Genomic DNA, 11,529 nt, shown 5'->3' on the forward strand with positions numbered 1-11,529 from the left:
AAGCAGGAAAAGAGAAAGAAGCAAATATGAGTGTGACTATGCCGCCAACTGCACCGCTGCCGTATGCCGAGCCGTCCAGGGAAAGTGTGTTTGCGCCCGTTAACCCATTTACTGAGTCCCCATATGGGGATGCTCTTCAGATGCTGCAAAATATGCAAGCCCCCATATTAACTGTAAATGGGGGAAGCCTCATGTTGACTGGAATGGTAAAAGTTCTGAAAGTAGCCCTCAGCTGCGAGAATCTTTGGTACAAGCTGCAGCTGACGGCTTGGGAGCAGGCGTAACCGCCTCTCTGAGACAATTGGAGGAAAATTTTGACAAAGTATTGCATATGAATGAAGGGCCACAGGAGAAACTGAACCAAGCAAGAGCTTTCGGCTTGGAACTGACTAGACACTCTGAAGTACCCCAGTTAATTCGCAGCAAATGGCGTGCAATTTTTACACGCTTTGAAAAAGCTGCAGACGATGAACTAACGGAACAAAACCGTATATTGAAGGCTGAACAAGATGAATTGTTTAGGCAACGAGAGCAGGAAATGACTGAAGAAACTTCTATTTTATTGGTGAACAGCTATCACATTGCAGATATGTGCAGTTCAGACAGTGACAGGGACACGCCCTGATTCTGCACTTGACCAAACTCAAGACATAAGCATGACTGGACGTCTCTCAGACAGTACTCCTCAAAGATCAGTGACGCGTTCTCAGACAATTTTTCAAGCCCCAATGATGGCAAAAGTTGACCCCGCTACAGGAAACTCTGCCATGGTTTATAAACCTTACTTACCCTCTGACTTAAGTGTGTTGATGCAGAAACTTCCCCCAATGCAGGCGGGGGGTGAAAATAGGTTGAGATCTGTGCAGAGAGCGGCTACAGGGCAGATTTTAACCGCAGAGGATGTGCGCGCGCTCTTGACACAACTAGAAATGTTGATGAAAAATTCAGGGATGTCCTCTTTAATGGATGGTGAGGCCCTCTCACGAGATAATTACCTGCCACTTTTTTCAGCGCTTGACTAACTGTTTCCTATTCTTGAGCTTGTCATTTCATACTTGGTGTTCGCTCCAAAAGCTGACGAGGAGGCTGCGGCATTCATTGACCATGCCCTTGTAGAATATTCATTGAAAACTGGACACTTGCCGACTGACTCTGCGCTATATTCGCAAGTTTTTAGAGCAGCGGTGCTGAAAGGTGTCCCAAAGGCTGTTGTGCAGGCCATGGAGGTGAATCCTGATCTTCCCGGTGCAGACCACACCCGGTGGCTGTCTCATCTGAAACACCACCTGAGGAGGTATGCTAAAGAAAAAGAGTCAAAAACAGAAAAACATAGGAATACTGATTCACAATTAGCAATCAAGCAATTACAAAACTTGAAGAAACGGCTTCTACTGTTAACTTGTCACCAACTGTTATGTCTGAGTGTATTATGTATCAGTCAGGTCCATTCATGGGTCGGAATCCACAGCCCGACTGGAACAAGGCTTCGGCGGGCCGGAACCAGTGCTACAACTGTGGCTGCACTGGACACTGGGCTCATGACTGTCGTCAACGCCCACAAGGCTGGAGAGGCAGAGGAGGCAGGCGTCAGCAAGAAGGGCGCGGCTACAACCAGCCGAGTGGACGTGCTTGCCCCTCACCGCAAACACAGAACGCCCCACAGCGCGAAGCTCCAACCCAGCAGCAGTATCCGCCTGTGCCAAACCAGCAGTTCCTGCCGCCATCTGATGGACAGTTTCCGCAATGATGGGGCCCTGAATCCAAATGCCAAGGTCTGCAGGAACTACTGGGCAAAGATTGACACTGATTCCTCCGGATGTAGGGATGTTGAGAATTTTTGGACTCTTTGGTCTTCTTGGGTTCGTAATCTCAGATCGTATGATATGGTATCTGACTGTATGCATTGCACTCTTTTCTATGACAGATATGGTGATGAGATGTACAGTGAAGCGTTCCAACTAATTGATGGCAACACCTAGGAGTTGCGTGTAGGTGATCTGTTTGCAGGCAAACCTGGTGTGGCTTATTCAGTTGTTCTGACTGAAGAACAATCACAATGGTATAGGATGGCAAATCCACCTGATCCATCTATGCCTCCGTGTCATCCTCATGTTTCACTGATGGTGTCATCCCAGCACACGGCGAAAGATTTGGGTCCATTCGTCCTGTCTTGCACACAAGCAACTGATTGGCAACCCTCTTTACATACAGACTTGCTGTATACCAAATTTCTTGATGCCTATTGGATTAAATCAGATTTATTCGCATCTATGTCTGTTTTGGAACACCAACTTTTGGACCGACATCATGGAAGAGAAACATCTGACAGCGAGCTTGCTGGTGACATGTTGCAATCCTTACCTACTACACTGTGGTCTACTGACCCTACTGATGTAGGCCTATGTAATGTTACTCAAGTAACTTTTAAAATGAAACCCGACTCCATTTGGGTACCACAGTACCCCATGAAGGAAGAAGGACAAATTGGCATCTCAGTAACTATTGAAGGATTACTAAAAGCAGGGGTTCTTTGCAAAATTGATAGGTCTAACTACAACCCCACATTTTGTTTATACATAAAGGAATTAACATGGCAGGCAGAAGGCCTGTTAGAAGGACAACCCCATTGCTGCACTCAGCGAATTCTGGAAGAAAACTAACTGAGAAAAGACCTTTACGACACAACACTGGACGACCCAGACTTGACGTTATTTACGGACGGCTGTTGTTTTAAAGGCGACAAAGGACTCCAATCAGGTTTTGCTGTAACACAAATGATAGGAACAAACTTTGACACGATAGTGGCAGAGAGACTCACAGGGCCACAGTCAGCTCAACGAGCAGAAATAGTGGCCATAACAACTGCACTGAAGTTAGCACAAGGAAAGACTGTAAACATTTACACTGACTCTGCGTATGCACATGTAATTGTGCACACCGGCATGGCAGAATGGCAAAGAAATGACTTCATGACTGCAACAGGGACACCTATTAAAGACCATCAAGACATCTTTGCGTTAAAAGACGCCTTACTACTGCCTAAAGTAGCTGTGATAAAATGTAAAGGACACTCAAAAAATAATGATTTTGTGTCAGCAGGAAATTATTCAGCAGACAAAGCGGCAAAGGAAGCGGCGGGCTACAGCCCAACATTACAATTGATGGTGAGCGAAAGTGGATTAGTGGAAGGACAAGAAGTAACCACAGACACAGTTAAACTGTGGCAGGAGTTAGCCAGTCCAGAAGAAAAAGTGTGTGGATGTCCAAAGGGGGACAAAAAGATGAAGCAGGTATATGGAGAAAAGAAAGTAAATGCATTCCATCTCAGAAACAATTGAAAAATCTAATTTCTGAAGCCCATGTAACATGCCATGTAGGTGTGAAAGAAATACTGAGACGACTACACACCTGGTGGCATCCTTTCACGGGATCAATTGTTAAAAGTGAACTGCAGGACTGCAGTGTTTGCAACAGGTATAACAGTATGCCTACATCTAAACCTCCCCAGGGCACTCATGATCCGGATGTGATTGCTCCTGGTCAGGTGGTTTCGATGGATTTCACTGACATGATAAAACCAGTATCAGGATACAGATATTTGCTGGTAATAGTGGATTCATTTTCAGGATGGCCAGAGGCATATCCCTGTAAACCAGAAACAGAAAATATCGTAGTAACACATTTGATTAATCATTACATACCATCACATGGGTTCCCTAGAAAAATTAGATCAGACAATGGAACCCATTTCAAAAACAAACATCTACAAGCAGTAAAAAAAGGCATTTGGAGTAAAACACACATTTGGTTCAGTGTATCATCCCCAATCCCAAGGACAGGTTGAGCGAATTAATAGAAATATTAAAGAAAAATTGGCTAAGGCACTGGCCTCATCAAATTTGAATTGGCTACAAGCTCTTCCTGTTGCATTAATGAATGTGCGAATGTCACTAAACTCAGCCAAAGGCTGGACTCACACCAACAGACCATTTCCGGCTCCAACAGCTCCATTGGAAGAGACGCACGTTCCAGGGCCTCCAGAACTCAAACAACTAACATTTACTTTCTCCCAGCTAACAAAAAAACAACCAGATGCTCCTTCAGAAATAAATGATTGTGAATATGTATGGTTGAAAGTAATTCAACGAAAATGGTCTGAGCCCAGGTGGACAAGACCCCACAAGGTGACGGAGAGGACATCTTTTGCAGTTCGCCTGCACGGAAAAGGTGATACGTGGTATCACATCTCCTCCACCCGGCCGGCAAGGACACCGGCTGGAGCCATTGTCCCTGCACCAGGCAATCACCCAACAACAACCGAGAAGCAAACCGGCTCCCACTGACGTCGTTCTATTAAAGGTTGAGTTCACGGTATACGGGCAGAATAATCCCGGTGACTCATCGTGGGACCAGGCAGTCTACCCTAAGGTCCTACAGAAGCTGACAGCACCCTCCAGCAGCAACCCAGGAACATCATCTCGAGATGGCTTCGAAGTGGGAACGCATCTCCATCTGCTGCTACATCATGACACTCTTTCTCATATTGACTTTTATGCCAATCTGGTATCTCTTGGAAGCCCCTCAGTACAACCTTGAACGTAACCACAACACATCGTACTAAGCGAAGTATTGATTCTGCGCAAACTCCCTGGCACCCCATGGACAGGGGACATCCCTTAACTATCAACATGTGGAACACATATGCTTACTCCACTGCAAAATCTTTCAATGAATCAAATTGTTCTTTAATGCCACATACTGCTAAACAACCTTCTCTCACTGCTAAAGGGATGTTTCATTGTTGCGTGCTTTTGCTTCTTATTCTACTGATAAGATGATAGATGAAGTGATGTCCAATCTTTCCACACAACCCTTGCTTAATGTTGCGCCAGCCGTCTGCGACGATGCAAGTACCTTTTTTTCAATTTTGTTCATTTTATGTGTCGGACTCTTTCGAGTCTGAAAGGGGGATTGAAATGTATCTTCTGCCCAGATTTAGTCATAACTGTTTTAATTTCCTCATTTCCTCAGTAGAGCTTTGTTCTGCGGATGCATCCTTGTGAGTGTTATCGCAATTTCTGCCAGGTACAGTCATGACTGAATAACCTCTATTCCTCAAATGGGCTTTGAATAGTGTCCTTGAATGTTATCGTGTAGGTCCGGTTAACTTTGTGAGCTGTTTACTGGAAACTGTGTGGTACCGCCCTTCAAGATCATATAAGAATATTGTAAGTCTTCTGTAATCTTCGCCTTTGTGAGAGGCTACAGCCATTGTCTGTAACTAACTTGTGCCCGGAATATTCTGTAGAAATAAAAGCTTCGAAGGAACTGTTCATTGATCTGTATTCAGATAAACAACATTCTCACCAACAGAAAGAAATCGAACACACGGAGGAAAAGATCTACTCCACAATAAGTTCAAAAGGGTATGATGCAGTTTGTTAAATCCTAGAATATTAACTAGTCACTAAAATTCTCGTAGTAGTCAGTACCATACAACTGTGAGTAGCCTTTGTCGACAAGTCTACACTTGTATCTCTCCACTTATCCATTGCTATGATACTTGACTTCCTACTGCCTTTCTTTCTTTTGGTTGACCCACCAAGTCCCAAGTTTCATTTTCCAACAGCGACTCATATTCAAATCAGCTACCTCCTGCCATTCCTTGAAATAGTGACTCATCATTGCTTCTTTCATTGTGACTTGCTCTATCACATGACAAATATTGGCATTATGATCAATAGTAACCATTTCAGCGAACTCATATCCATACCTCTTGAGAGCCTTTTTGATCCTGTTACTTCTAACAGTTCCATCAGCTTATCTCATCTTGTGTTTCGCTGTCATCTCTCTCCATGTTTATCCAGTTGTTTTTTTAATTCCGGTTTTGTCCAGTTTGTCTGTCTTCATCAGGAATATGTGCATAAGCAATACAGCCAAACACTTTCATGTGACTAATGTCAGGTTTTTCCCTATACCATCTCTCGTAGGGTGTTTCTTTGTCCACACTCGTTTGAGAATGTTCTCTCAAATTTTTTTAATTTGTTTAACGCTTCTGTTTCATGAAGTACACCTTGCAGCATCTCGAGTAACCATCTATGAAGGTCACAAAATATTTTGCGCCACCAATAGATTCCGTCTGCATGGGACCACAGACATCACTCTGAACAAGCTGCATTCTGCATTTGGATCGTATTTCTCCAATTGACTTGTATGAGCGTCTGATCTTTTAGTTCTTTCAACTTGGTGATGTGTCCCAGGCGCTGGTGCCATATAGTAGTTGCTAGTGAAGCTCTGTGACAGACTGATAAAGTCTAGGAGAGTTCCATATTATCCACATATGTAGCAGTTCTTGAACTTTACTGTATTACCCCTTTTTGGTAGCTGCTCCAACTGAGAATCAATTCCCAGATAGCTTCAGAACATACAAAACATCATACATTGTAATGGTTTTTAAGTCACTTATTTTGAAAGTCATTTTCATGTTGACGTTTCCTATTCCAAGGGCGTCAACCACCCTCCCATCACCTAGTTTCACAGACTGAGCTTTTGAGAACTGCTGGTATTCTTGACATATCCGTCTTGTGATTTATCAGTTGACTATTTCTTTCATGACAAAGGCACTTTCAGACAAACCATCTTCACACATCATGCTTTTAGCTTTGTGAGTTTTCTTTTTAGCTTTTTGTTTCCAGTTTGGACAGTCGCGCTTGATATGACCTTGTCCAGATTTGTAACACCTCCAAGTGCTTGTTTTTTTCTGATCCCACTGTCCTGGAGTTATCCTGAACAGTTGCATGGAATTGTGAAGACATGGCGGATGCACCACCACTGTGGTTAGCACTAGCATTGTAGCATAACTTGGTGGCAAACTTCCCAAAAATGTTACAATTTGGTCTTCTTTTTTTTTTCAATTACAGCTCCTATTGCAGATAGCTGATCAGTTAGCTCCATTTGTTTTAAATGCTCAGTCAAACAATCTCTTTCCTTAATTTCACATCAGAAATATATTTTTCTTCAAAAACTGTGTATTAGCAAAGGTATCTCTCTCTCAATATGGTCTTTCAGCGTTGTCCACACCCCTTTGGGAGTCTGGCAACTTATTAAGTACTCACTTTCAGGCCATCATGGAGAAAGGCCTTTGCTCTCAGTTTTGTGATCTCAGCCTGTGCGTTGGCATCTGCAGCGTGCACGTTCGTTAGCATACGCCCAAAGTCCTTTAGCTTTTAGAAATTGCCTAACCCTCCAACCAGCTCAGCTTGTCAACAGCTTTTCATTCATTGTGATATCCCACACAAATTCCGTGTGGACACAGCCTTCCTAGCAGCGTTTTGGACAGGACATCAAGCAATGCATTGACTGAGCACAGTGACATCAAACATGTATTGAATGCACAAGCAACTTTAGTATAAGAGCCCTGGTTTTTAGTTTGTGCTACTCAGATTGTTTGTTTAAAAAAAAAAAAAAGAAGAAAAAAAAAAGTATCAAGTTTAAGAGTTTATTACGAGAATTGTTAGGAACATTTAAGCTCTTCAACACAACAAAATAAATACTTCATATAGTAACAGCCACAGAGTTGTCAGGGGCCATTCGATCTTTCTGTAAACCCATCATATAGTCGTCGTCCTGGAGGCCGTGGCTGAAGGCATCATTCTGGTAGTCGTCGTCCTGGAGGCCGTGGCTGAAGGCATCATTCTGGTAGTCGCCGTCCTGGAGGCCGTGGCTGAAGGCATCATGCTGGCCGTGGCTCATGTTGCGGACGGGCTGGTCGCCGTGGCTGAAGGCATCATTCTGGTCGTCGCTGGCCTGGAAGCCGTGGCTGAAGGCATCATTCTGGCCGTGGCTCATGTTGCGGACGGGCTGGTCGCTGTGGCTAAAGGCATCATGCTGGCCGTCGCTCATGTTGCGGACGGGCTGGTCGCCGTGGCTAAAGGCATCGTTCTGGCCGTGGCTCATGTTGCGGACGGGCTGGTCGCCGTGGCGTAAGGCATCGTTCTGGCCGTGGCTCATGTTGCGGACGGGCTGGTCGCCGTGGCTGAAGGCATCGTTCTGGCCGTGGCTCATGTTGCGGACGGGCTGGTCGCCGTGGCTGAAGGCATCGTTCTGGCCGTGGCTCATGTTGCGGACGGGCTGGTCGCCGTGGCTGAAGGCATCGTTCTGGCCGTGGCTCATGTTGCGGACGGGCTGGTCGCCGTGGCTGAAGGCATCGTTCTGGCCGTGGCTCATGTTGCGGACGGGCTGGTCGCCGTGGCTCATGTTGCGGACGGGCTGGTCGCCGTGGCTGAAGGCATCGTTCTGGCCGTGGCTCATGTTGCGGACGGGCTGGTCGCCGTGGCTGAAGACATCATTCTGGCCGTGGCTCATGTTGCGGACGGGCTGGTCGCCGTGGCTGAAGGCATCATTCTGGCCGTGGCTCATGTTGCGGACGGGCTGGTCGCCGTGGCTGAAGGCATCATTCTGGCCGTGGCTCATGTTGCGGACGGGCTGGTCGCCGTGGCTGAAGGCATCATTCTGGCCGTGGCTCATGTTGCGGACGGGCTGGTCGCCGTGGCTGAAGGCATCATGCTGGCCGTGGCTCATGTTGCGGACGGGCTGGTCGTGGCTCATATTCATGTGTCCTGCACTGTTGTCACTCATATTGTGATGAATGCCTGACTCAGTTTGGAGCCCTTTGGTTTCATCCAGGTGTAAAACTTTACCCAGGCTAAGCACAGCATCAAGTTCCACTTCCACTTCTTCAGTGACCAGTAGGTCTTGGTCTGTTGGTCAAAAGGATACCACTTTACAAAGTGCCAAGCATTAAAATTAACTTCAAGGATATAAGGCGGTCTAATTAGTCATGTTTAGTTGTGTGCAGTGATTTCTCTTAACTTAAAATGTGCAGTCTTTAAAAAAAAATAAAAGAAAAAAACTTAAGTATATCCCTGAACTACATAACTGAAGCCACCCTATTTTTCCTCACCTTGCATCAACGCAGAGTCCAAAGACTTGAGAAGTTCATAAACCCCCTTAAATGAAACATCAGGCAGTGCACCTGTTTTAAACAAAACAAGTTAACATCCAACACTTATTTTATAAATAACGCTCTAACTTAGCTCACCTTTTTGAAGGCCTGCTTCAGATTCAGCTGGCCCAGGTGGAAAACAAAGGCCTGCAGACAGACAAACTCATTTCCATACACAAACCACACTGAAATTAAAAAATAACTAATGAAAACATGTTGCTCACCTCTGTCCATTAAAACAGCATGTGCCAGCACAACAAGGAGCCAAACAGGAGCCATCGCTTCAGGGACAGTTGAAAGGACTAACCGCATGAGCTTTTATAGTAGGTGACAAGTGCCCAAAGCAGGTGCTGATTGGCTCTAATTAGCATCACTTGTAGGACTACCTCTGCAACATTGCTACATCAACAAAAACAAAAAATAAACCTCAATTGATATGGATATATATGTGTGTGTGAGGGGGGGGGTGTTTATTTTATATAATGTTCACATTAGAAACCATTGAATCTAAGAAATTGTTACATTTAAGAATTGTTGGATTCAGTATTTCATTTTATTTTTTAATTTAAAAAGTAGAAAACAGGTGTCAAGCTCATGGCCTGGGGGCCAGATCTTGCCCACCACATCACTTTATGTGGCCCACTGAAACAAATTATGTGCATCAACTTGTGTTTATCCTTAATTTTTGGTTACCAATCCCCAGTTTAAAATAAATTAGATATTAAGATACACCTTTACACCTTTATTTTTTTTATCCCACAGTGGAGAAATAAAGATATTTAACAGCAACAGTTTTTACTGGCCTCTGATTCCAAAACGAAAGATTCATTCGTTGTTTTGTTGTATACAGTAAATGTAATATGAGGCAATCCTACATTGATGTGGGTGCTACACAATCATAACGGCCCTCTGAAGAAAACCCAAACTACAAAGTGAATCGTGACAAAAATGTGTCTATTCTGTTTGGACCCTGTGATTGGCTGGCGACCAATCCAGGGTGCATCTCACCGGCGTTCGCCAAAAGTCAACTGGTTTAAGAGTGGCTTAAAGCTGACCCGTCACCGCTCTAAATAAATAGCAACCATGTGGAGAGAGTACACTACATTTGATTTCTGGGCGTGCAGATTGATGATCACCTCTCCTGGGCTACTAAAACTACCACAGTGAAGGCCAGCGGTGACTCTGCTTGCTGAGAGCGCTTAGGACAGCGGTCTCAAATTTAGAGCCCAGGGTCCACTATGTGACCTCTAAGTCAAACCTTTGTGCTGCCCCCACAGGTTTTACTGTATCATTGCACTTATGGGTTACCATAGCTCAGGCGCATGACAGCTTTCTACATATTTCTTGTACACCAAGTGGACATTTTTTTAACTAGTCACTAAAATTGTGTATTTTACACCCAAAAGCGTATTTCTACCTCTTTCCATGAAGCCTCATCTTGAATCAAAGCTTGAAGACACATTTTTGGATCAGGCTAATGAACTATTCAAGGTATAAACAATTTGGGTACTGACGCACTCAGCTTTTTCCTCAGATTCAAAGCCTTTAAATAAAATAATGAATTCCATGCCTTTATTTTCCACACAGATGAAACAGCACAAATCAAACATTGACAACAAACTCAGCCTCTGGCGCGCCAACATCATCCATTTTGTCATTCTGGTAGGTGCTGCTCATGTTGCCGTTTTGTGGTAGAATCTCACTCTGTTGGTTGTTCATGCTCATGTTGTAGTTTTGTTGGTCAAGGACATTCTGTTGAACGTTGCTCATGTTGTAGTTGTGCTCTTTCTGGCTGAAGGAATTGTTCAGTTGGCGGTTTCTCTGCTCCTGGTGACCTGAGCTCACATTCTGCTGCTGGGTGTTGCGCACATTGCGGCTTGCTTGGTCATCCAGTTCCGCTTTGGCTGACACAAAATAGTCTACATTAGTTGCCATTTAAATTGTAACAAAACACTGAACACAAAAAGGGGATAAGCGCAACTAGTTTAGAGTATTGTGGCTGGACTTTATCATTTGCACAGACGCTGCAAAATTTAAGTTTATAATTACACAACATAGAACTTGAAAAGGGTTGTTACCCTGAATATTCTCACCATTTTGTTGTTTCAACATTGAATCCAAATCATGGACAAGCTCGAAAGCCTTCTTCAGTGAATCTTCTTTAAAGGAGACATCTGCAAATAAATTGAGTCTTAAATTATAAACGGACTTAAATTTATTTTAAAAAAATTCTTTTTTTTTCTCTTCTTAGAGCTCAGTATTGTTCATTCGGAAATGTCATCATCATTGCTCTTTTTTTTTTTTTTTATACATATATATATACATATATATATATATATATATATTATTATTTTTTTTTTTGTGTGTGTGGGTGAGTATGTGTATGTGCGTGCGTGCGTGTATTTGTTAGCTCACCAGAAAACCTATTAGAAAAAAATCTCATACCGTTCACCTAAACCGAACACCAGGAGACGCGAGGGGACCGAAGAAAACCAAGGAAGGTGAAATCCAGCACCGACCAGACA

At 44.0% G+C, this 11,529-nt stretch overlaps 1 protein-coding gene and 1 pseudogene across 1 annotated transcript; one reads left to right on the forward strand and one right to left on the reverse strand.

Annotated features, from left to right (window-relative positions):
* Positions 1–331: 331 nt before the first annotated feature.
* LOC147157101 (uncharacterized) lies at positions 332–1,979 on the forward strand (annotated as a pseudogene).
* A 5,575-nt stretch (positions 1,980–7,554) lies between these two features.
* LOC147157102 (uncharacterized) lies at positions 7,555–9,283 on the reverse strand. Its single transcript, XM_086065191.1, has 4 exons — positions 9,229–9,283; positions 9,101–9,151; positions 8,963–9,034; positions 7,555–8,759 (listed from the first exon to the last, which is right to left on the reverse strand). Exons 1-4 carry the CDS (start codon positions 9,281–9,283, stop codon positions 7,555–7,557), a joined length of 1,383 nt encoding a protein of 460 aa, XP_085921317.1.
* Between the last annotated feature and the right edge of the window lie 2,246 nt (positions 9,284–11,529).

This window comes from Leptonotus elevatus, chromosome 20 (genome assembly GCF_054856555.1).
Source record: "Leptonotus elevatus isolate MCC_2025b chromosome 20, RoL_Lele_1.0, whole genome shotgun sequence".
Classification (NCBI taxonomy): Eukaryota; Metazoa; Chordata; class Actinopteri; order Syngnathiformes; family Syngnathidae; genus Leptonotus; species Leptonotus elevatus.